At 43.7% G+C, this 26,905-nt stretch overlaps 1 protein-coding gene and 1 pseudogene across 8 annotated transcripts in view; one reads left to right on the top strand and one right to left on the bottom strand.

The window, feature by feature from the left end:
• Window positions 1–26,685, bottom strand: part of WDR47 (WD repeat domain 47) — a 72,233-nt gene extending 45,548 nt beyond the window's left edge. For 3 of the 8 annotated variants that reach the window (XM_513613.6, XM_054668390.2, XM_003308260.4), the window contains exons 1-3: window positions 26,359–26,491; window positions 7,832–7,998; window positions 1,980–2,063 (exon numbers count right to left, since the gene is read on the bottom strand). In XM_513613.6, coding sequence (XP_513613.4) covers window positions 1,980–2,063; window positions 7,832–7,989 — 242 coding nt within the window. In that variant the 5' untranslated portion in view covers window positions 7,990–7,998; window positions 26,359–26,491. Of the gene's footprint in view, window positions 1–1,979; window positions 2,064–7,831; window positions 7,999–25,357; window positions 25,689–26,016; window positions 26,311–26,358 lie in introns of those variants that run through there. The other 5 variants (XM_009427008.4, XM_054668407.2, XM_054668399.2 and 2 more) reach the window with 5 other exon arrangements.
• On the top strand, window positions 14,540–14,845 carry LOC107967569 (small ribosomal subunit protein eS27-like; annotated as a pseudogene).
• Window positions 26,686–26,905: the final 220 nt, after the last annotated feature.

Here is a 26,905-nt window from a genome sequence, read left to right as displayed (position 1 = left end):
GGCTGGTCTCCAACTCCTGACCTCAGGTGATCCGCCTGCCTCGGCCTCCCAAAGTGCTGGGATTACAGGCGTGAGCCACCAAGCCTGGCCTCAAAAAATGACTATTTTGAATGCATTTGAAAAGCTGGCACAACTAGAGGGAAGTCAATCCTTAAAAAAAGAGAAATTTGCCAGGTGCGTTGGCTCAAGCCTGTAATCCCAGCACTTTGGGAGGCCAAGGTGGGTGGATCACGAGGTCAGGCGCTCGAGACCAGCCTGGCCAACATGGTGAAACCCCATCTCTAACAATACAAAAATTAGCTAGGCACAGTGGTGCATGCCTGTAGTCCCAGCTGCTCGGGAGGCTGAGGCAGGAGAATCGCTTGAACCTGGGAAGCAGAGGTTGCAGTGAGCCAAGATCGCACCACTGCATTCCAGCCTGGGTGACAGAGTGAGACTCCATCTCAAAAAAAAAAAAAAAAACCCAGAAATTTAAGGGGTTATATTCAACAGCATAAGGCTTTCCAGCTGAGGGCACTCCCCAGTTCACACAGTGTGAGCTAGAACTCAAACAGAAGGCTGTGGCTTGAAAAGTCTGGTACTGACTGAACAAAGTGGCTCATACTTGTAATCCTAGCACTTTGAGAGGCCAAGGCAAGAGGATTATTTGAGCCCAGAAGTTCGAGACCAGCCTGGGCAACAAAGTGAGACCTGGTCTCTACAAAAAATTTAAAAATTAGCCTAGCGGGGTGGCACATGCCTGCAGTCCCAGCCACACAGGAGTCTGAAGCAGGCAAATCACTTGAGCCCAGGAGATAAGGCTACAGTGAGCTGTGTTCACACCACTGCACTCCAGCCTGGGCAACAGAATGAGACCCTGTCTCAAAAAAAAAGTTTGGTACTGCCAGAGCAGCTAAAAAATGAGAGGAAGATCCAAAAAAAGGACGACGTCACAGTAGGAAACATACCAAAATCTACTGTATAAACTTAGGTACCCATATCCCTGGCTATCCCCTAAACTGTGAAGATGCAAGGGAGACTCCAAGGAGCCTGGAGAAAACAGATGAAAGGCCAAAGAACTGAGCAGAGATTTCGGGACAAATCTCTGGTATCCACAAGAGGGGAGAAAGAGTTTGCATTTTGAGGCTACCTAAGTTAAATAACTGCCTGTATAAAAATCAAACTTTTTATGTAGGAAGAGAACAGAATTCAGAGCCTCAAGAGTGAAGCTGAAAGGTGCAGATTACATTTACAAAATAATTAGATATAGTTAAAAAAAACAAAACAAAAAGTGACTCCCAGTTAGGAGAAAAGGCAATCATTAGAAACTGAGCCTGATATAAGCAAGCACAAGTCCAAATTACCAAACAAGGACTACACTAGCAAACAAGCAGCTACTCTCAGTATGTTGAAGGACCTAAAGAAAAATATAATCATAATGAATGAACAGATGGAAAAATCTTACAAAAAAATTATACGAATTTGAAAATGAAAAGCACAATATTCAAAATGAAAAATTCACTGTTGAATTTGAAGCTGCAGTGCCACATACATGCCACTGCACATCAGCCTGGTGGTAGAACAAGAACCTGTTTTTAAAAATTCACCATTTATCAACAGATTGCTAATAGCAAAAGAAAGGGTCAGTGAACATTAAATCAACTTAAAATAATCCAAATGAACACAGGGGAAGCCTGGGCAACATGGTGAAACCCTAACTCTAAAAAAAATACAAAATTAGCTAGGCTGATGGTACACGCCTGTAGTCCCAGCTACTTGAGAGGCTGAAGTGGGAGGATTGCTTGAGCCCAGGAGACCAAGGCTGCAGTGAGCTGTGATCATGCCACCACACTCCAGCTTGGGTGACAGAGAGAGATCAATTTGTTTACTCTCTGTTCAAGGCCAGTGGAGAAAGAAAAATGAAAATGAAAATTTTTGTTCATTGTTTTGCTAAGCTTCTACCAATGATGAGACACTAAAAACTTTAGATAAAATCTTACCTTTTTTTGTCAAATTTTTCCATACATTCTAGAGGCTGAATGAACTGAAGAACTTCATCCCATTGACCATCAAGTATTAGCTGCCTAAATAAAAAATTAAAAAAAACCAGCATGTCATCAAATTCAGGTTATACTAATTAAAAGCAGAACAGATGACAAAACAGCATTCAAACTTCATAAAGCACACAATGAGATTATCATTTTATTTGATTCCTCAAATAAATTTTTCATAATTTTTTTTTTTTTTTTGAGACAGAGGGTCACTCTGTTGCCCAGGCTGGAGTGCAATGGCACAATCTCGGCTCACTGCACCCTCTGACTCCTCTGTTCAAGCGATTCTCCTGCCTCAGACACCCGAGAAGCTGGGACTATAGGCTCGCACCACTAAGCCCCACTAATTCTTTTCTATTTTTAGTAGATACAGGGTTTCACCATGTTGGCCAGGCTGGTCTCAAGCTCCTGACCTCAGGTGATCCACCCACCTCGGCCTCTCAAAGTGCTGGGATTACAAGCGTGAGTCACCTCACCTGGCCTAAATTTTTCATAACTTATTTGTAACAACATACACTGTATGAGAAGAATTTGTGAATCTGCAACCACTCATACTAACTATATATATGTGGGTTTTGACCTATGTAAAAACATTGGACATGCCAGGTGTGGTGGCTCACACCTGTAATCCCAGCACTTTGGGAGGCCAAGGTGGGCAGATCACCTGAGGTCAGGAGTTTGAGACCACCCTGGCCAACATGGCGAAACCCCGTCTCTACTAAAAGTACGAAAATTAGCTGGCCGTGGTGGCGGGCGCCTGTAATCTCAGCTACTCAGGAGGCTAAGGCAGGAGAAGCTTGAACCTGGGCGGCAGAGGTTGCAGTGAGCCAAGATCACGCCACTGCACTCTAGCCTGGGCAACAAAAGAGAGACTCTGTCTCAAAAAAAAAAAAGTGGACTAAGCTTTAAAGTTCCTATATTTCCATATTCATCTTATAGTTTTAAAGCTATTATATATTATTTTAAGAACAAGAGGCTGGGCGCAGTGGCTCATGTCTGTGGTCCCAGCACTTTAGGAAGCTAAGGTAAGCAATTCACTCGAGCTCAGGAGTTCGAAACCAGCCTGGGAAACATGGCGAAACCCTGGCTCTACAAAAAATACAAAAATTAGCCAGGCATGGTTGTGCATGCCTGTGGTCCCAGCTACTCGGGAGGCTGAGGTGGGAGGATCACTTGAGCCCAGATGTCAAGGCTGCAGTGAGCTGAGATTGTGCCACTGCACTCCAGCCTGGGCAACAGAGTGAGACCCTGTCTCAAAAAAACACACACAAAAAAGAAAGAACAGGTGATCATTTGAGCCCAGCAGTTCAAGACTAGCCTGGGCAACATGCAAAACCCCATCTCTACAAAAAATTTAAAAATTAGCTGGGCATGGTGGTACATGCCTGTAGTCCCAGCTATTCAGAAGGCTGAGGTGGGATAATCGCTTGAGTCAAGAAGGTCATGGCTGCAGTGACCATGATCATGCCACTCCACTCCAGCCTGGCAGCCTAGGTGACATAGCAAGACCCTGTTTCAAAAAAAAAGTAAAAAGAATTTTAAAAGCTGGGAGTGGGCCAGGCATGGTGGCTGTCAGCATTTTTGGAGGCCGAGGCGGACAGATCACCTGAGGTCAGGAGTTCAAGACCAGGCTGGCCAACATGGCAAAACCCCATCTCTACTAAAAATACAAAAATTAGCCAGGCGTGGTGGCAGGTGCCTGTAATCCCAGCTTACTCGGGAAGCTGAGGCAGGGAGAATTGCTTGAACCTACAAGGCACGTTACAGTGAGCTGAAGTCGCGCCACTGCAGTCCAGCCTGGGCGACAGAGTGAGACTCCGTCTCAAAAAAAAAAAAAAAAAAAAAAGCTGGGAGTGGTGGCTCACACCTGTAATCCCAACATGTTAGGAGGCTGAGGCACCATGGTGAAAATCCATCTCAACTGGGGGTGATTTTGCATTCTGTCAGGACATTTGGCAACATCTAAAGACATTTTTGGTAGTCACAACTGGGGATACTACTGGGATCTAGTGGGTGGATCTACTGGGATCTAGTTGGGGATGCCATTAACATCCTACAACAAAGGACAACCCTCCACAACAAAGAATTATCTGGCCCAGATGCTAGCAGTGCCAAGGCTGAGAAACTCTGCTCTACATTGTGAATTCTATGTGAAATCTACAGCTTTGAGAATACAGTTTACACTGAGAATGAAAACAGCAAGGAATAAGAACAAGTTTCATCCTACTTTAAATGGTCTATGGGAATATCCAAAAGTTACAAGGCATTCTTACATCTTTTCTTTCACAACGGCAATTTCCCTATTTTTGAATGTTTTAGAACAGAGAAATTTTAAATGGGAAGGATGGGCAGGAAGACCTACATAGGATTAACAATACGCTACAAAGAAGAAATATTAATAAAAGCAAGATGGGCACAGTGGCTCATGCCTGTAAATCCTAGCACTTTGGGAGGCCAAGGTGGGAGAATCATTTGAGGCCAGGAGTTCAAGATCAGCCAAGGGCAATATAGCAAGATCCTACCTTTATAAAAAAAAATTAACATAAAGAAATTTTTTAAATAAAAATAAGGCAATCACTGTATATCATAATCATTTTATAAAGGTGCATTTCAATATTTAAAATGTAAGAAAGGACACAATTTCAAAGGCAAGCCCTTTAAGATGAACATATTTAGTTTTTTTTTTTTTTTTTTTTTTTTTTTTGAGACAGAGTCTTGCTCTGTCGCCCAGGCTGGAATGCAGTGGCACGATCTCAGCTCACTGCAAGCTCACGATCTCGGCTCACTGCAAGCTCTGCCTCCTGGGTTCACACCATTCTCCTGCCTCAGCCTCCCAAGTAGCTAGGACTACAGGCACCCGCCACCACGCCTGGCTAATTTTTTGTATTTTTAGTAGAGACGGGGGGTTTCACCGCATTAGCCAGGATGGTCTCGATCTCCTGACCTCGTGATCCACCCACCTTGGCCTCCCAAAGTGCTGGGATTACAGGCGTGAGCCACTGTGCCCAGCCGAACATATTTAGTTTAATGAAAAACCTACTATTTTATTATTATTTGCATTTCACCTCAGACCAGTAAAATTTCATCATAAATCAAGCAGGAGGGTACTTGAGAGCTGCCACTGTTAACTTCTAGGAGTATTAATGCTTCAAAGATAGTGCTTAAAAAAATACTACACTATTAACTAAGCTCCCTGGGGCTGGATGATATTCATAACACAAAATATAGGGAAGTGCAACAAGTTTAAACAGAGTCCCCTAATATAATAAAGCTTTGTTGTTGCTGCTGTTGTTGTTGTTGAATGGTTCCTTTTCATAAGCTAGGAACACTTCATTTTTTTTTTTTTTTCTGAGATGGAGTTTCCTTCTTGTCGCCCAAGCTGGAATACAATGGTACGATCTCAACTCACTGAAACCTCTGCCTCCTGGGAGGAACACTTCATTTCTTGAGGCTTTCCAAGTCACAAAATGCCACATGTCCAAGAATCTGTACTTCTTGTCAAGGATATTTGGTATCTCATAAAAATAGAATACATTTCTGCCTGCAAATTTGGGATTTTCCGTTTCTATCCAATTCAGACTAGAATATATTTAGCTTTCCATTTTGGCAAACATGTTACTTCACTTTGCCTTGCAATTCCACCTCTAAGAATCTTGTCCTAAGGAAATAATCCAATATATAGAAAAAGTCTCAGCCAGGTGCAGTGGCTCACGTCTGTAATCCCAGCACTTTGGGAGGCCGAGGCAGGCAGATCACCTGAGGTCAGGAGTTCGAGACCAGCCTTGCCAAAATGGTGAAACCTTGCCTCTACTAAAAATACAAAAATTAGCCGGACGTGGTGGTGTGCACCTGTAGTCCCAGCTACCTGGGAGGCTAAGGCGAGAGAATCACTTGAACCCAGGAGGTGGAGGTTGTAGTGAGCTGAGATCATGCCACTGCACCCCAGCCTGGGTGACAAAGCAAGCCTCTATCTCAAAAAAAAAAAAAAAGGCGCAAGTATAAAATGTTCTGTAGAGCAATTATTTAAGATAAATTGGGAACAATTGTTTAAAATTAGGGGAGCCATTAGGAAATTAAGTAAACTGAAATTTTTTATTTGTAGCTGGAATTACAGGCATGCACCACTATGCCCAGCTAATTTTAGTATTTTTAATAGAGACGGGATTTCACCACGTTGGCCAGGCTGGTCTCGAACTCCTGACCTTAAGTGATCCACCCGGCTCAGCCTCCCAAAGTGCTGGGATTACAGGCGTGAGCCACCACGCCTGGCCTTTTTAAATTTATTATTTATTTAATTTATTATTTATTTATTTATTTAGTCTTGCTCTGTCGCCCAGGCTGGAGTACAGTGGCACCATCATGGCTCACTGCAACCTCTGCCTCTCGGGCTCAAGTGATTTTCCTGCCTTAGCCTCTCGAGTAGCTGGGACTAGAGGCATGCACCACCACACCCAGCTAATTTTTGTATTTTTAGTAGAGACAGGGTTTCACTACGTTGGCCAGTCTGGTCTCAAACTCCTGACCTCAGGTGATCCGCCTGCCTTGGACTCGCAAATGGCTAGGATTGCAGGTGTGAGTCACCATGCCCAGCCTGAAAATTTTTTAAATATAAGTTTGTAATCACACAGAGAAACCTTGTGATGTTAATAGATAAGGCATGATTCTAAATCATAAACACAACAGAATTGTTATTTTTAATAGATGCAAAAAAAAGATGCACAGAATTTACACTCTAAGAATGAAAACAGCAAGGAATAAGAACAATATTATGTCTGTGTGGTGGGGTAATTTTTCTTTTATTTATCTTTCTATATTTTCTATAATGAACACATTTTATTTCTATGGCCAAAAAATGGTATTTCAGAAACATTTTCTTTACCTTTTCAAAGTCTCCAATTTTCTTAGTCAAATATCTTTTATTATCATACCACAACCACAATGGAGTGGTGACTCTTGTTCTTTTTAACAGACCTCTGGGTCTTACTACTGAAAACATTCTACAGAAAGCATTATTTTGTAAATGTTCCTTTTTTTTATTTTTGTATTTTTGAGACGGAGTCTCACTCTGCTGCACAGGCTGGAGTGCAACGGTGCGATCTCAGCTCACTGCAACCTCCGTCTCCCTGGTTCAAATGATTCTCCTGCCTCAGCCTCCCGAGTAGCTGGGATTACAGGCATGTGCCACCATGCCCTGTTAATTTTTATATTTTTAGTAGAAGCGGGATTTCACCATGTTGGCCAGGCTGGTCTCAAAACTCCTGACCTCAAGTGATCCGCCTGCCTCAGCCTCCCAAAGTGCTGGGATTACAGGCGTGAGCCACCACGCCCAGCCTATTTTGTAAATGTTCTATTTTTAAAATATTTTTTTAGGTCAGGTGCGGTGGCTCACGCCTGTAATCCCAGCACTTTGGGAGGCCAAGGTGGGCAGATCACGAGGTCAGGAGATCGAGACCATCCTGGCTAACACGGTGAAACCCCATCTCTACTAAAAATACAAAAATTAGCTGGCCATGGTGATGGGCGCCTGTAGTCCCAGCTACGCAGGAGGCTGAGGCAGGAGAATGGCGTGAACCCGGGAGGCGGAGCTTGCAGTGAGCCGACATCTCGCCACTGCACTCCAGCCTGGGTGACAGAGCAAGACTCCATCTCAAAAAATAAAATAAAATAAAATATTTTTTAAAATTATACTTACATAGCCTTTTCATGATTATAAGGTTCTATCTGTATTATATATATTACCTTATTAATACTTAACATTTCTTCGAAGGAGCTACAAACTTCACAGTATAATGAAATCATACCTCAGGAAAAGCATATCATCTGAAAACAGGCCATTTATGACTCCACTTTCCTTCTCCAGGGCCAGCATACTAATGTGAAGCTTCTTTGAATTCAGGAAGTCCAAAATTAGCTTAATGATTTCAACCTCTTTTACATTCACTGTTTCTTCAGCCGTCATATTGATAGCCTAAATATGAAACAGAAAAACAATAAAGCTAATCCTATTGATTTATTTCTAAGTTTAACTGCCTGGAAACTACACATAACAGGTTTACTGGGAATCTTTAGTACACATATTCTGAAGTGAAGTTAACTTAGTATTTATCAAAACCAAGTCGTTCTTTAATATGTGACAATGGTATGGCCATGATTTTTTAAAGTCCTTATCTTTGAGATACATATTGGAATAATTACAGATTAAATGATACAAAGTTTGTGATTTACATGAAAATAATAGAAGAGAAGAGTGGGAAGAGATAAAGATGAAACAAGAATGATTATGGTTACTGAAGCAGGGTAATAGGTAAATGAGGGTTTATTATATAATCCTGTCTACTCCTACATGTTTAAAATTTTCCATAATAGAGAATATTTTAAAAAGTCATTAATAACCAAACCATGTTTAGCTATGTCCCAAATACATTGTCCCAGGTATGCTCTAATACATTCACTCAATAAGTACTTAATGCCTTTTCTCTGTGACAGACATGATTCTGTACTCAGGAGACATTGGCCTTGCTTTAAGAAGCTTTAGTCTAGCAGCAATACCTAAATGATAACCTGGTCAGTACAGCGGAGCCAAACAAAACAAGGTTAGTTAAGATGTGCAACTTTAGGGCAGGTGTAGTGGCGTACGCCTGTAATCCCAGTACTTTGGGAGGCCAAAGTGGAGGGACTGCTTGAGTTCAGGAGTTCGAGACCAGCCTGGGAACCATGGCAAAACCACATCTGTACAAAAAAAATTAAAAAATTAGCAGGGCAAGATGGTGTGTGTCTATAGTCCCAGCACTCTGGAGGCTGAGGTGGGAGGATCGCTTGAGCCCAGGAGATCAAGGCTGCAGTGAGCAAAGATCGTGCCACTGCACTACAGCCTGAGCAACAGAATTAGACTCTGTCTCAAAAAAAAAAAGAAAGAAAAAAGTGCAACTTTAGTCATATGGGTAATATCAGTGATATTTCAATACTCTCTAAGCTTCCTTCTAACTCTTACCTGTAGGTCTGCTACAACTGAGCACATAATGCTCAGGTTATGAATCCATAAAGATTTAGACCTGGGAGGACTATAAGATCATTTGTTCAACATTCTAATTTTACCAGTGAAGCCACACAAGTTAAATGGCCTAAACTGTTACAGTTTTCAAATGTTAAGGCTCAGAGCAATGCAAAATACCACCACACTAGGGGAGTAGCCACAAAGAAACTTCATCAGATGAAACAGACTATAAGCATATCTTTCTCACAGGACCAACTTATTCTAACCAAGCTTGCAGAAACATAAACATACACATGTGGACTGGGTGTAGTGACTCACGCCTGTAGTCCCAGCACTTTGGGAGGCTGAGGCAGGAGGATCGCTTGAGCCCAGAAGTTAGAAGTTACATACAGTGAGCTATGATCACACCACTGCACACCTCTGAACAACAGAGGAAGACCATGTCTCTAAACAAAACAAAACAAAAAATATATGTAGGCCCACAGGTTAGTGTTGTTTCCATTTCTTTACTTTTGGGTTGATTTTTTTGTTTATAACAAGAAATGCAAATGTCTAGCAGACTAGAATGCTCTCATCAGCAGATGAGTACATTTTCTCCCTCAGCTAGAGGCCTGGGCATGGTGGCTCACACCTGTAGTTCCAGCACTTTGAGAGGTCGAGGTGGGAGGATCACATGAGCCCAGGAGTGCGAGACAAGCCTGGGCAACATGGCGAAACATGGTCTCTACAAAAAATATAAAAATCAGCCAGCATGTGTGCCTGTAGTTCCAGTTACTCAGGAGGCTGAGGTGGAAAGATCACTGGAGCCCCAGAAGTTGAGGCTACAGTGAGCGGTGATCATACCACTGCACTCCAGCCTGGGCGGTAGCGTGAGACTCTGCCTCAAAAAAAAAAAAAAAAAAAAGAAGGCTGGGCACAGTGGCTCACACCTGTAATCCCAGCACTTTGGGAGGCTGAGACGGGTGGATTATGAGATCAGGAGTTTGAGGCCAGCCTGGCCAACATGGTGAAACCCCACCTCTACTAAAAATACAAAAATTAGCTGAGCGTGGTGGCACGCACCTGTAATCCCAGCTACTTGGGAGGCTGAGGCAGGAGAATTGCTTGAACCCAGGAGGCGGAGGTTGCAGTGAGCCAAGATTGTGCCACTGCACTCCAGCCTGGGCAATAGAGCCAGACTCCATCTCGGAAAAAGAAAAAAAAACAAATAAAAAAAAGTGGCGCTAGGGTAAACAAGAGACAAACCACAGAAAAATAATTATACGACTCACTCAAATATTTAATGACATCAGACTACACAAATCCCTCTGCAGAGTAAGAATATGTCTGTCTCAGGAAACAGTAAATCACAAACTTATCTCCCAACACACCAGCTACCCAACTCCGCATGCTTTAGGTTTCCCTTTCCTATCTCCTGAGCTGACCACCATCCTCCTGTTCACAGACTTCGTCCAAAAGAGGATACGGTAAAATAAGTAAGATTTCCACTCACTAAATTCTTTTTTTTTTTTAAAGACAGGGTCTTGCTCTGTCACCTAGGTTAGAGTGCAGTTGCATGACCATGGCTCACTGCAGCCTTGACCTCCCAGGCTCAAGTGATCCTCCCGCTTCAGCCTTCCAAGTACCTGGGATGACAGGTGTGTGCCACCGTACCCAGCTAATTTTTTATTTTATTTTTTGTAGAGACGGGATCTACCTATGTTGCCCAGGCTGCTCTCGAACTCCTGGGCTCAAGCAATCCTCTCGCCTCGGCATCCCAAAGTGTTGGGATTACAGGGATGAGCCACCGTGCCCACCTTTTTTTTTTTTTTCAGGTTATCCATGGAAACTACTCATTAAATTCTGATCATATCAGAACTGTCTCCCTAATATTATTCTTAGAGCACACTGATTAGTGATTTTAGCATTCCTCAAATCTTTAGACAATTCTTTTTTTTATTTTTACTGCTCCTTGCAGAGCAGGCTACCCAATAGGCAGTGTGCCCAGAGTAGCCCTTCAGGTAATTCTTACTAGCAAAAAAATGGCTTTTACTAATTTAACTCTCAGAAAAAAATATTCCCTCCTCTGTAGGTTCTTAGAGGGCACATCACATACATCTCCATGTACCAACCACACAAACTTAATGCACAATTGGGACTATAATTTTCTAATATAGCTCAATATACCAATGATACTAAACATTGTATAGCTTCATATTCAACATTCAATCTAAATATCAGTCCAGATATAAAGTTACTCTGAATGGAAATTATGGCAATAGTCCCACTTTAAATAATAACTACAAGTTTAATGTTGCAGTCATTTTTGGTTAATAAAGCCTAAGAGAACTACATTCTTACAAATACATATTTTATACTGACAGTTGAAGGTAACAGAAAATATATCCTAATTAACTTAAAATTGGTTCAAGTTTTCTTTTTTTAAAAAAAACTAATTAAAAAAAGACAAGTTTTAATTCTATACCTTGAAATTCCCAGTAGAATAATATATTTTAATCACCCAACACAGAATTTTTTTTTTTTAAGGCAGAGTCTCGCTCTGTTGCCCAGGCTGGAGTGCAGTGGCAATCTCGGCTGGCTGCAACCTCCGCCTCCCAGGTTCAAGCAATTCTCTTGCCTCAGCCTCCTGGGTAGCTGGGATTACAGGCGTGCACTTACACAACATGGCTAATTTTTTGTATTTTTAGTAGAGACGGGGTTTCGCCATGTTTGCCAGGCTGGTCTCAAACTCCTGACCTCAGGTGATCCGCCCACCTCAGCCTCCCAAAGTGCTGGGATTACAGGCGTGAGCCACCAAGCCTGGCCCAGAATTTTAATTCTTATAAGCTTCACTGTTGCTGAATACAGTATAAATGTAGGCATAGGCACATGCTTGATGACTGTATCTTAGAATTATTCTCTTCTAACTCCCTTGTATTACTGAAACATTTATACAGGCTCCCAAAATCTTACCTCTATAAGTGATATATACTGCATACTTTTTTTTTCCCCCAGATGGAGTCTTGCTCTGTCACCCAGGCAAGAGTGCAGTGGTGCAATCTCAGTTTACTGCAACCTCCGCCTCCTGGGTTCAAGTGATTCTCCTTCCTCAGCCTCCCAAGTAGCTGGGATCACAGGTGCCTGCCACCGCGCCCGGCTAATTTTTGTATTTTTAGTAGAGATGGGGTTTCACCATCTTGGCAGGGCTGGTCTTGAACTCCTGACCTCGTGATCCACCCGCCTCAGCCTCCCAAAATGCTGGGATTACAGGCATGAGCCACCATGCCCAGCTATATACATATTTTAAACATCTATTTCCTGTAATCCTAGCTACTTTGGAAGGCTGAGGTGGGCAACATAGTGAGACCTTATCTCAAATAAATAAATAAATAAATAACTATTCACCACAAAGTTAGAACTTTTCTCTAATTCAGGGAAACAGAATTCAATAATAATTACTTCTTCCCCTCTCCTCTGGGGGAGCTATAAATCTGCAAAAGATTTTAACAAGTTTAGGAACTACTAAAATTATCTTTTAAAATGAGATGCACACATAATCATAATATGTGTTCAATAAATAAATATTAGCTGAATTAACTTGAGATGTAAAGTCACTGAAGAAATGTCTCTACAAAAGTACAGAACAGATGACTATGGTTTTGTTTGTTTGTCTGTTTGTTTTAGACAGGGTCTTACTCTGAGGCCCAGGCAGGAGTGCAGTGGCTGAATCATGGCTCACTGCAGCCTTGGCCTTCTGGGCTCAAGCAATCCTCCCACCTCAGCCTCCCAAGTAGCTGGGACCACAGGCATGTGCCACTGGGCCCAGCTAATTTTTGTTGGGTTTTTTTTTTTTCTTTTTTTTTGGTAGAGATTGGGTTTCGCCATGCTGCCCAGGCTTAGTCTGACTGCTTGAACTCCTGAGCTCAAGCAATCCACCCGCCTCGACCTCCAAAGTGCTGGGATTACAGGCATGAGCCATCATGCCTGGCCCAGAGGACTTTGTTTTTAATTGTTTTCAAAAACTCACTGAAAAGGATGGAGCTGTGACTGAAGCAATCCAGCTATTTAGCCTAAGCACGTGCCAACACGCCCAGCTAATTTTTTGTATCTTTAGTAGAGATGGGGTTTCACCATGTTGGCCAAGATGGTCTTGATCTCCTGATCTCGTCATCCGCCCGCCTCAGCCTCCCAAAGTGCTGGGATTACAGGCATGAGCCACGGTGCCTGGCCTTAAAAAACTTTTTTTAAAAAACATTTTTGAGGTTAATTTTAATTAATTTAATATGTATTTAATAATACATATATAATTTACCATCTTCACCATTTTTATGTGTACAGTTCAACGGTAATAAATAAATCTATATTCCATCCTTGCCTTTCCTCTTTCCCTTCTGGCCTCTGGTTAAAATCACAAAAATGTAATTGTGAATTTTCCTTTAAAAAGTAAGTTTTACTTATATCCAATATCCAGACTAGGTAAAGAAATAAGAGTGTTCTTTAAATATAAGTATGTCTGGAAACCAGCTAGAAGGTATTTAGTATTTTAGTCCTTAGATACAATTAACATACACTGAAATTAATTCCAGATGGGGTCTCTATGTGGACTCCTATTGATTACCATCTTAGTAAACCAAGATTAGAAGGATGTATTAAAGGGTTAGAAATAAAATTATTTTTAGAAATCTAAGATTAAAGGTAAAATGTTAATAATACATAAGAAACTGCCGGGCGCAGTGGCTCATGGCTGTAATCCCAACACTTTGGGAGGCCGAGGCAGGTGGATCACGAGGTCAGGAGTTCAAGACCAGCCTGGCCGAGATGCTGAAACCCCGTCTCTACTAAAAATACAAACAAATTGGCCAGGCGCAGTGGCTCATGCCTATAATCCCAGCACTTTGGGAGGCTGAGGCTGGTGGATAACCTGAGGTCAGGAGTTCGAAACCAGCCTGGCCAACATGATAAAACCCTGTCTCTACTGAAAATACAAAAATTAGCCAGGCGTGGTGATGCATGCCTGTGGTCCCAGCTACTCAGGAAGCTAAGGCAGGAGAAATCACTTGATTCTCACTTGAACCTGGGAGGCAGAGTTTGCAGTGAACCAAGGTTGCGCCACTGTACTCCAGCCTGGGTGACAGAGCGAGACTCTGTCTCAAAATAAATAAATAAATAAATAAATAAATAAATAATTTTTTTAAAAAATTACCCGGGCGTGGTGGTGGGCACCTCTAATCCCAGCTACTCGAGAGGCTGAGGCAGAGAACTGCTTGAGCCCGGGAGGTGGAGGCTGCAGTGCGCTGAGATCACACCACTGCACTCCAGCCTGGGCAACAGAGAAAGACTTCGTCTCAAAAAAAAAAAAAAAAGAAAGAAAGAAAGAAAATATTCTAGTAATAAAAATATATTGACTCTGTGTATTTCCATACAAAGATATGGAAAAACTTCATGAAAAAATATCACTGGTAGCTTTCTAACCAAATATAAGCAGATATGATTTAATTAAATGTCCCTTTCTGGCGGTGACCACCTACCCACAGGAGAACATGCCTCTCGCAAAAGATCTCCTTCATCCCTCCCCAGAAGAAGAGAAGAAGAAACACAAGAAGAAACGCCTGGTGCAGAGCCCCAATTCCTACTTCATGGATGTGAAATGCCCAGGATAATATAAAATCACCACGGTCTTTAGCCATGCACAAATGGTAGTTTTGTGTGTTGGCTGCTCCACTGTCCTCTGCCAGCCTACAGGAGGAAAAGCAAGGCTTACAGAAGGATGTTCCTTCAGGAAGAAGCAGCACTAAAAGCACTCTGAATCAAGATGAGTGGGAAACCATCTCAATAAACACATTTTTGATAAAAATAAAAAATAAAATAAAAATTAAATGTTCATCTGCAATGCGGTTACTTAAACACACATTATGAAGGAAAAAAAACACAACAGGCCAAGAATTATTATAAATATAAGGTTAAGAGAACTAGGGCACAGTCATTATAAACCTTATAGTCATGACAAAAGTGCTTAATAAAGGCTCCATTAATCTGCAATTCCATCTCACACAATAAAAACTGCTCTCTTTAATCTTCCAAGTATTACAGAGTGCCTAACATGGAACAATAGTGCTTTACAACAGAACTTCACAAACAAAAATGCAGACAAGAAGATGAAGTGTCATGAAGTTTTCAATAAAATACCAAACTGCAACACAGGACTACTGCATCTTTTCCTTTAAAAAAAAAAAAAAGGAGAAAAAAACTGCTAGCTGCTTTTAGTAACATGGCATTCAAAAAACTTTACGTTGCTGCCAGGTCATTTAATTTTAAATGTCCAGACCTGCAGGAATATATATGTGATGTTGCAAGTCACTAATCTCTATGGGCCTCAATTTCTTCATTCATAAAGTAAGGGGATTCGTTTGTCTAATTTCTATGATTTCCCTTCAAGTTTTATAATTTGCTTTAACTTACATTTCAATATCAGAAGGTACATATTCTTGGGAAACATCAAGAATATATAGAAAATATAAAGTCCGGGATAATCAGAAGCCTGTAATTAATAAAGTCTGTTTAATAAGAAGAAACAAAATAGATTTGCATTAGATCGCTTAAGCAAACAAACAAAAGAAAAGCTCTTCTAACCAAAGCTCTGTCATGTCTGCTAATCACCTAACATTTGTAACATGGGTGCAGCACGTGCCCCTGCTTACTGTTGACAGCGGTTCTCAATTTATCAATTACTTTAATTTACCTTCTGGAACTGTGAATGATTTTTGGCCAGAAGAAATAAATTATGTTTAAAGCAGGTGCAACTTTATATAACTATAAAAAGAAAAGAAACTAATATAAACTGTATGTTGTATACATGCATAAAATATCTCTGGAAAAAAATATAAGAAATTGGTGATACTGGTTGCATCCTAGAAGGAAAACTAGATAATTAAAGAATAGAAATGGAATCTGTACAACAAAGCAGCCCTGTAACATGAGTTTACCTATATAACAAACCTGTACATGTACCCCTGAACCTAAAATGAATAGGAATGGGAAGATCACTATATACCCTTTTGAATTTTGTACCATGGACAAATATTACCTATTCAAAAAATTAAAAATAATAAAACATAAATAACAAATTTACATTTGCAAACTACTAGAAGGAATTAGTAAACTAATGCATATAATGAAGTAATATTTCAAAGGAATTTGTATTTCTTCCCCATAACCCAAGACCTCTTCTCAGATCTGATTTGAATATCACTTCAATCTTTCTTTCTTTCTTTCTTTCTTTTTTTTTTTAAGACAGGGTCTTGCTCTCGACACCAGGCTGAAGTGCAGTGGCACGATCTTAGCTCACTGCAGCCTTGACCACCTGAGCTGAAGAGATCCTCCCGCCTCAGCCTTCCCAGTAATTGGGACTACAGGCATGCACCACCATACCTGGCTAATTTTTGTGTTTTTTGTAGAGACAGGATTTCACCATGTTGCTCAGGCTGGTCTCCCACTCCTAGGCTACAGATATCTGCCAGCCTCAGCCTCCTAAAGTGCTGAGAACGCAGGCATAAGCAACTGCACCTGGCCTCAATCTTTCTTTATGAGACTAAGGACTAAGGTATGTGTGTTCTTTCCATATTCAAACCCAGAAATTTTTAAACAAGTATGTTTAAAATTACTGAAGTACTAAAAATTCACATGATAAAAACGATTTTCTGGCCAGGCGCAGTGACTCATGCCTGTAATCCCAGCACTTTGGGAGGCGGAGGCGGGTGGATCTCGAGGTCAGATCGAGACCATCCTGGCTAACACGGTGAAACCCCGTCTCTACTAAAAATACAAAAGATTAGCCAGGCGTGGTGACCGGCGCCTGTAGTCCCAGCTACTCGGGAGGTTGAGGCAGGAGAATGGCATGAACCCGGGAGGTGGAGCTTGCAGTGAGCCGAGATCGCAGCACTGCACTCCAGCTTGGGCGACAGAGCGAGACTGTCTCAAAAAAAACAAAAAAAGATTTTCTTACTCAAGCTGCTCAATTAAGTCATGTAATGCAGAAAAGGTAAAGAAAAAAAAATTGTCAACTTTGACACTAAAAATGTAAAATGTAGACCAGGCATGGTGGCTCACACCTGTAATCCCAGAACTTTGGGAGGCCAGGTGGGTGGATCACTTGAGGTCAGGAGTTCAAGACCAGCCTGGCCAACGTGGCAAAACCCTGTCTCTACTAAAAATACATAAATTAACCAGGCATGGTGGCATGTGCCTATAATCCCAGCTATTCAGGAGGCTGAGGCAGGAATATTGCTTGAACCCGGGAGGTGGAGGTTGCAGTGAGCTGAGATTGCACCACTGCACTCCAGCCTGGGTGACAGAGTGACACTCTGTCCAAAAAAAAATTACAAAACGTAAATCTTCCATTCAACAGAAACTTGCCACAAACAATTATGTTAAAAGACAAGGCACAAAGTAGGACTAAGTAAAACACACATAAAGAGTTAAATGGGGCTGGGCGCAGTGGCTCATGCCTGTAATCCCAACACATTGGGAGGCCAAGGCAGGTGGATCATGAGGTCAGGAGTTCAAGACCAGCCTGGCCAAGATGGTGAAACCCCGTCTCTACTAAAAATACAAAAATTAGCTGGGCACAGTGGCAGGCACCTGTAATCCCAGGTACTCGGGAGGCTGAGGCAGGAGAATCGCTTGAACCCAGGGGGGCAGAGGTGGCAGTGAGTCGAGATCACGCCACTACACTCCAGCCTGGGCGACAGAGTGAGACTCTGCCTCAAAAAGAAAAACAAAAACAAAAACAAGCTAAATGGTTATTATCTGGAGCATATAAATAGCATCTTCAAATCAATACCCTCAAAATTCCAGACGAAAAATGAGCAAAAAATATAGACAATTCACAAAAGAACTATGAATACCAATATATTTGTGAAAAGATGCTCAACCTCGATAATAGTTTTATAACAAGGTACCAACATGCTCACTTCCACACACAGTAAAACGAGTTACCCATTTACGGCCTACCAGTTTTGAAAAAGAAAAAAGAAGACCCGATAATATCTAGTTTTGGCAAGAGTGTGGGCAAATGCCTTCATATACTGTTGTTAAGAATGTAAACTGGGGACCAGATGTGGTGGCTCACGCCTGTAATCCCAGCACTCTGGGAGGCCAAGGCGGGCAGATCACGAGGTCAGGAGATAGAGACCATTCTGGCCAACATGGTAAAACCCTGTCTCTACTAAAAACACAAAAATTAGCTGGGTGTAATGGCACATGCCTGTAATCCCAGCTACTCAGGAGGCTGAGGCAGGAGAATTGCTTGAACCAGGGAGTCGGAGGTTGCAGTGAGCCGAGATCCGCGCCACTGCACTCCAGCCTGGCAACAGAGTGAGACTCTGTGTCAAAAAAATAAAAATAAAAGAAGAATGTAAACTGGGACTGACTTTTTGAGAGAATTTGACAGCATGAAATTTTTACCTACAAAAATGTTGGTGAAGCATGATGGCTCATGCCAGTAATCCCAGTATTTTGGGAGGCCGAAGTGGGTGGATCACCTGAGGTCAGGAGTTTGAGATCTGCCTGACCAACATGGTGAAACCCCATCTCTACTAAAAATACAAAATTAGCCAGGCGTCGTGGCACATGCCTGGAATCCCAGCTACTTGGGAGGCTGAGGCAGTAGAATCACCTGAACCCGGGAGGCGGAGGTTGCAGTGAGCTGGGATCACGCCATTGCCCTCTGGCCTAGGCAACAAAAGTGAAACTCCATCTCAAATAAATAAACTTAAATGTAGACCACCCAATTCCAATTCTTATAGAAACCTAGCCTGCAAAAATACTTGCAAATAAAAAATGTTCCCTGAAAATTTATTTGTAATAGAGAAAAATTAGAAATAAACTGAACTGTCCTTAATAGCAGAATTGGTAAATAAATTATGGTAAATTCATACTATAAAACAGGGGTCCCCAACCCCCAGGACACAGACCAATACTGATCCACAGCCTGTTAGGAACTGAGCTGCACAGCAGGAGGTGAGCTGCAGACAAGGGAGCATTACTGTCTGAGTCCCGCTCCTGTTAGATCAGCAGTGGCATTAGATTCTCATAGGAGCACAGACCCTACATATGAGGGATCTAAACTGCAGTCTCCTTATGTGAATCTAATGCCTGTTGATCTGAGGTAGAATAGTTTCCACCTCGCCCCTGGTCTGTGGAAAAATTTTCTTCTAAGAAGCCAGTAAACCAACCAGTACCTGGTGCCAAAAGGGCTGAGGACTGTTGCTATAGAATACTAACACAGTGACGTATATCTATATATCCTAAAAAGGAAAAGTGCATCACAGAATAGTACAGCTATCAATAAATATTTGTTGAATGAATGAATATAAACAGGCCCATTTATTTAAAAGGAGAGAGGCATAATATCTCTGTGTCTAAATAAATATACAAAGGTCTGAGACCGGGCACAGTGGCTCATGCCTATAACCCCAGCACTTGGGAGGCTGAGATCGGAGGATAGCTTGAGCTCAGGAGTTCAAGGCAACATGGCGAAACCCTGTCTCTCCAAAAAACAAACAAACAAACAAACAAAAATTAGCCAGGCGTGGTGGTGCAGGCCTGAGGTCCCAGCTACTCAGGAGGCTGAGGTGGGAGAATTGTTTGAGTCTGGGTGGTTGAGGCTGCAGTGAGCCAACATTGCACTACTGCACTCCAGCCTGGGCGAAAGAGTAAGACCCTGTCTCAGAAAAAAAAAAAAAAAAAAAAAAAACCCACACACACAAGGTCTGGAATGTTGCATGCCAAACTGTTCAGTGTGATTATCTCTGAAGAAAGGCATGGGATTGGGATGGAGGGCAGGGATCTAGGAGAAGAAAAGGGTTGAAGGAGACTTTTTTATTTTTTACTCTTTGCAGTTTATCTGAAGAGTTAACAACCAATATATATTCATGCATTACTTGTATGTTAATACATGCATTTCTCATATGAATACAATTTTTAAATTTTTTTTTTTTTTTTTTTTTGAGACAGAGTCTTACTCTGTCGCCCAGGCTGGAGTGCAGTGGCGCAATCTTGGCTCATTGCAATCTCTGCCTCCTGGGCTCTAGTGATTCTCCTGCCTTGGCCTCCCGAGTAGCTGGGATTACAGGCGCCCGCCACCACACCCAGCTATTTTGTATTTTTAGTAGAGACGGGGTTTCACCATGTTGGCCAGGCTAGTCTCGAACTCCCGACCTCAGGTGATCCACCCACCTCGGTCTCCCAAAATGCTGGGATTACAGGCATGAGCCACTATGCCCAGCCAATTTTTAATTTTGTATCTTCTTTTTTTTTTTTTAAGAGAAGGAGTCTTACTATGCTGCCCAGACTACAGTGTAGTTGCTATTGCCAGTCCTGTTCATAGCACACTACAGCCTCAAACTCCTGCGCTCAAGCAATTCTTCTGCCTCAGCCTCTTGAGTAGCTAAGACTATAGACATATGCCAACTTGCCTGGCTCAATTTTTAATTTTAAAGCAAAAAAGAACTATGAAAATGAAAAATATATACATATTAAAGGATTAGATCTCAAAGGTTTTAATCTATAAAGGTACCAACTAAAGTACAATCCCCAAAACAGGATTAACTGCTTTGTTTACAATGCAAAAACTACTGGGTACTATTTTAGGATCTTACATTCATTGTTTAATCGATCCTTACAAAAACCATTCTTCACCAGAAGGCAGCTTCTAGATCCCTTCCCACTCCCGTCATCCTCCTCTAAATATCTGTTAATCCCCCTCCTAAAGAACCCAAAATAGGCCAGGCGCGGTGGCTCACATCTGTAATCCCAGCACTATAGGAGCCTGAGGCAGGTGGATCACAAAGTCAGGAGATCCAGACCATCCTGGCCAACATGGTGAAATCCCGTCTCTACTAAAAATACAAAAATTAGCCGGGCTTGGTAGCGTGCGCCTGTAGTCCCAGGAGGAGGTGAAGGTTGCAGTGAGCCGAGATGGCACCACTGCACTACAGCCTGGGCGACTGAGCAAGACTCCGTCTCAAAAAAAAAAAAAAAACATAGTCCAGGCGCGGTGGCTCACATCTGTAATCTCAGCACTTTGGAAGGCCGAGGCAAGCGGATCACGGGGTCAGCAGATCGAGACCATCCTGGCTAACACGGTGAAACCCCGTCTCTACTAACAATACAAAAAATTAGCTGGGCGTGGTGGCAGGCGCCTGTAGTCCCAGCTACTCAGGAGGCCGAGGCAGGAGAATGGCGTGAACCCCGGGGCGGAGCTTGCAGTGAGCCGAGATCATGCCACTGCACTACAGCCTGGGGCGACAGAGTGAGACTCCATCTCAAAATAAATAAATAAATAAATAATAAAGCACAACACTCCAGGTGTGGTCTGATCAAGAACTATACACAGTGAAACTAACAATTTCCATCATCTAGGCTCTTTACAATGAATACACCTAAAATTTCTTTATGTCATCATCTATTTGTGAAATGCTGTTTTTGCACTTCCCGGAATTTCATTTCCAAAGCTCTTCTTAAAGTTTCAAAGAAAACTGCCAGGTGCGGTGGCTCACGCCTGTAATCCCAGCACTTTGGGAGGCCGAGGCAGGCAGATCACCTGAGGTTGGGAGTTCAAGACCAGCCTGACCAACATGGAGAAACCCCGTCTCTACCAAAAATACAAAATTAGCCAGGCGTGGTGGCACATGCCGGTAATCCCAGCTACTAGGGAGGCTGAGGCAGGAGAATCACTTGAACCTGGAAGGCAGAGGTTGCGGTGAGCCGACATCACGCCATCGCACTCCAGCCTGGGCAACAAGAGCAAAACTCCGTCTAAAAAACAAAAAAAAAACAAAAAACAAAACAAGACTGGGCATGGTGGCTCACGCTTGTAATCCCAGCACTTTGGGAGGCCGAGGTGGGCAGATCACGAGGTCAGGAGATCGAGACCACAGTGAAACCCTGTCTCTACTAAAAATATAAAAAATTAGCCGGGCGTGGTGGCGGGCGCCTGTAATCCCAGCTACTCAGAGAGGCTGAGGCAGGAGAATGGCATGAACCTGGGAGGCGGAGCTTGCAGTGAGCTGAGATCGCACCACTGCACTCCAGCCTGGGGGACAGAGCGAGACTTCATCTCAAAAAAAAAAAAAAAAAAAAAAAACCAACCCAATTCTATAAAATTTTCTCAAAAGATTTTATAAAAGGTTCCATTTTCTTTTTCATCACAACAACAAGAGTCACAAAACATGGTACTTAGCCATAGGAAAAAAACATTATTTGAGTTACATATGTCAAGCATACTACATAACTAGTAATTATAAATAGTATAAAATTCTTATGTCTTTTTGCTTGTAGTACTATTTTTTTCTATCTTTCTTTCTTTCTCTCTCTTTGAGACTGGGTCTCACTGTCTCCCAGGCTGGTAGAGCCTTGTCCACCCAGGCTCAAGTGATTCTCTCACCTCAGCCTCCCCAGTAGCTAGGACCACAGGTGTGCACCACCACACTCAGCTAGCATTTTTTTTTTAAATTGTTTGTAGACATGAGGTCTCACTATGTTGCCCAGGCTGGTCTCAAACGTCTGGGCTCAAGCAATCCTCCCACCTCATCCTCCCCAAATGCTCGCATTACAGGTATGAGCCACCTCGCCCAGCCCAGTACTATTTCTCGATTAAAATAGGATGTTGACTTGTAAAATGAGAACAAGCTCCCAGCAGAGTGGCAAGCATGCAACTGGTGCTCAATAAATGTAAATTTCTTCCCTTCAGAGCTCCTAGCCTTGGTAAGGACAATGTGTCAAAAGGACTGCTAATGAATTGCTGCGGGAGAGCTACTGTGCTGTGAAGTATAAAAATTTACTTTGGAATAAGCTTACTTATTTTTGAAAATATTTCAGTAATTTAAAAAATATCGAGCCAGGTGCAGTGGCTCATGCCTGTAATCCCAGCACCTTGGGAAGCCAAGGCGGGCAGGTCACTTGAGTCTAGGAGTTCAACACCAGCCTGGGCAACATGGCAAAACCCTATCTCTACAAAAAATACAAAAATTAGCCAGGTGTGGCGGCAAGCACCTGTAGTCCTAGCTACTCGGGAGGCTGAGGTAGGAGGATCACTTGAGCCCAGGAGTTTGAGGCTGCAGTGGGCTATCATCATGCCACTGTACTGCAGCCTGAACGATAAAGTGAGACCCTGTCTCAAAAAATAAATAAACAGGCCAGGTGCAGTGGCTCACGCCTGTAATCACAACACTTTGGGAGGCCGAACTGGGTGGATCACTTGAGGTCAGGCATTCAAGACCAGCCTGGCCAACACGGTGAAACCCTGTCTCTACTAAAAATACAACAATTAGTCAAGTGTGGAGGTATGTGCACCTGCAATCCCAGCTACTTGGGAGGCCGAGGCAGGAGAATCACTTGAACTTGGGAGGCGGAGGTTGCAGTGAGCCGAGATCACGCCACTGCACTCCAGCCTAGGCAACAGAGCGAGACCCCATCTCAAATAATAACAATAATAATAAATAAATAAATAAATATTGGAAAGTTCACTGAGATCAATTATGTTAAACATACTATATGAAGAAACTCCTACTTGTGATAATATTCATCTGAAGCCATTTAAACAGGAGAAGTTCAGGTGGGTAATGAGTGATGAGCATTTACTATGTATTAACAACATGCTACAAACTGGGATACAATGATCGAGCTATTACAGTGAATAAGACTATAGAACACAAAAGAAAGGTTTTAAGGGAGTGTGTGGTATAAATCCTTTTTTTTTTTTCTTTTTGAGGTGGAGTCTCGCTTTGTCGCCCAGGCTGGAGTGCAGTGGCATGCATGATCTTGGCTCACTGCAACCTCTGCCTCCTGTGTTCAAGCAATTCTCCTACCTCAGCCTCCCAAATAGCTGGGATTACAGGCACACGCCACCATGCCCAGTTAATTTTTATATTTTTGATAAAGACAGGTTTCACCATGTTGCCCAGGCTGGTCTCAAACTCCTGACCTCACGTGATCCACCCGCTTTGGCCTCCCAAAGTGCTGGGATTACAGGCACAAGCCACCACGCCCAGCCGGTATAAACCCTTTTTTAAGGATATCTTTTCACTTGAACAGAAACAAACTCAACATAGAGAAAAATTAGTTGAAATATGCAAGCTTTGGCTATTCGGTGTAATAGTCTCAAAACTGAAGTATCCTCAGGTGTGGGCCAGCATTGGATTTGGAGTCTGAAGACCTGGGTTCAAGTCTTCTGTTCAAAAATAATATACAGGGTCAGGCACGGTGGCTCAAGCTTGTAATCCCAACATTGCGAGCCCAAGGCGGGTGGATCACCTGAGGCTAGGAGTTCGAGACCAGCCTAGCCAACATGGTGAAACCCCATCTCTACTAAAAATACAAAAATTAGCCGGGCGTGGTGGCAGGCACCTGTAATCCCAGCTACTTGGGAGGCTGAGGCAGGAGAATCGCTTGAACCCAGGAGGCGGAGGCTGCAATGAGCCGAGATCATGCCACTGAACTCCAGCCTGGATGACAGAGTGAGACTCCGTCTCAAAAAAAAAAAAAAAAGGTAATCAACAGATGCCTTCCAAAGTGCTTTCAATTCAAAGCCCATTCTCAGACTAAAACAATAGCAAGCATCACCATTTTACAGAATGAGAAATCAGTCAATGTTAAGCTTAGCAGCTCTTACAAGAATGCAATCAGTAGCAAAAGAAAGCTTAAATACAGGTAATCTGATTTTTCAGCTTACTGATCTACTAAGGAAAACTGCACATCTTTTCATAACTAAAGCGTTTCTGAAACTGCAGCATACATTAAGCATTTCATATGCCGCCCATTAAATAACTAATATATTCTATTTCACAAACAGGAAAAGAGGTTGAACACCATTATGTAAGTAGTAACATAGGATAGTACCCCTGTTCTCTTATGACACATTCTTAACAGTACTGGTTTTTAAGACGAGGGAGAAAAGAACCAGGAAGTGGACCAGTGGGAGATAAACACAGGTTAAAATCCCGTCCAAAAAAAAAAAAATTTACATCTTCATAATGGCATCCAAATTCAAGTGTTTGGGTTTTGGCTTTTTTACCTAACAATATACTGTTGTGACTTGACTTTTCCATTACCGTGTAATAATGTTTCTTTCCTATTGGAAGCAATCTCTCCTAATCTCCCAAACCTAAGGTAGAATTATTCATTTCATCTTCTTCCTAAATGAGACCTCGACAATATGCCATATAAAGGAAAATGGGCTCTTAGGCGTTTCTCCTTCTTAGTAAAATGCCAATGCAACATATGCCAACACTGGAGACAAAAAAATTCTACTTGAATTTACTGTGAAAAAAAGATTTATAGCATTTTTTAAACCTACATGTTCATTTCTGTGCCATTAACTTTTTGAGGCATTCTACAGAGTCTCCAACAAAGAGAGAAATAAGTATTAGGATCACAACCTACGAATCTGGGTGGAACAAAGACTTCTCCTTTCATTATGCAGAGAAAACCAAGTTGCCAAAAAAAAAAAAAAAAAAACGGTCCCCTCAGATACCATGCACGGTTACTAACTGCACGTCTGGGTACAGAGAAGGAAAAATCATCTGGTCAAAAGCCCAAATGCCGCCCCGGCCTACCCTCGCCCCCCGCCCCCGCCCCCTTTGCCCATGGCCTCGCCCCAGAGCTAGAGTTCCAATATTTTTCTCCCCAATAAAGGGAAGCGGTTTAACCCTTTGAGTTCCACAACCTTGCGTTCTTCTACGCAGGCGCCCCTCCAGCGCAATCCCAGTTCTAAATCGAGTCGCTGCCCCTTTCCGCGACCACACCCATATCCCCAAAGGCCTGCTCCCATCCCGACCATTGATGTGAGAAAGGCCAAAACCGGCCCCAGCGGGGCTCCCAGCCCCGCCGCTCCCTCTCTTCCTCCGGGCCAAGGCGTGCCCAGAAAGAGACGCGAGCGCGCCCCTCAGTTCTCGCACGGGCTCGACCAAAGGGCGAGGAAGGAAGAATCGGCGCAGCGGCGAGATGGGCACGAACCTCGCGCTCACTTGCTGCTCAGTGCCAGGGCGAGGGGCGTCGCTCTGCCCCCAGAATCCAACTGGTAATGTGGGAAAGGTGTGGTCCAGGACCGGTGACCTCAAACCGGGGCCCAGCAGTTCGCAGGTCCTCACCCCGCGATGCTGGGGACTCACCCACGACCCCAGCCCCCTCCCAGTCGGCACCCAAGCCCACTAAAGACCCCTCTCCGGGGCCGCAAACACAGTCCTCGGGGCCGCCCGGTCGGAGCCGTGTCAGGTGGTGACAGGAGGCGACGGGTGACCATGGCAACCCGAGGTGTGCAGCGGACCGACCCAGCCTCCGACTGCCGGAGTCACTCACCTGAGGGCTCCAGGGCAAGCCCGGAGGAGCGGCGGAGGAGAACGCGGCTGAGAGGCCGGCGGCCAGGGCCCCGAAGCGGCCGGCTCCGGGCTGCGGCAGGAGCACGAGGGCGGCGGTCTGGGTTTGGCGTCGGTCCTCCCTCCTGCCGCCCGCGCGTCAATCCATCAGTTCGTCAATCCGTCCTTCTCACGTCCGCCCCTCCCGGCCCAGCGACTCCTCAGCTCAGCCTCTTGCAGACTGCCGTTGTCAAGTGCCGGGGAGCCGAGCTCTACCCGCGAGCGGCAGCCAATCGCCGCGCTTCCCCGAGGCGCCTCAGGACCCCGCCGCGCGGGGCGGCCAGGCAGGTGCCTGAGCCGAAGGGCGAGTAGGCGGGGCGGGGCGGGGAGGGGCGGGGCGGGGCGGGGAGGGGCGGGGCGGGGCGGGGAGGGGCGGGGAGGGGAGGGGAGGGGAGGGGCGGGGAGGGGCGTGGAGGGGCGGGCCCAAAGCTGGAGCGGGGGAGGGGCGGAGCGGACCAAAGCCTGGGCGGGGCGGGCGGGGGTCGGGCTTG

Source organism: Pan troglodytes, chromosome 1, assembly GCF_028858775.2.
Source record: "Pan troglodytes isolate AG18354 chromosome 1, NHGRI_mPanTro3-v2.0_pri, whole genome shotgun sequence".
NCBI lineage: Eukaryota > Metazoa > Chordata > Mammalia > Primates > Hominidae > Pan > Pan troglodytes.
Note: the sequence above shows the minus strand (reverse complement) of the source record. Positions and strands in the feature narration are given on the sequence as shown.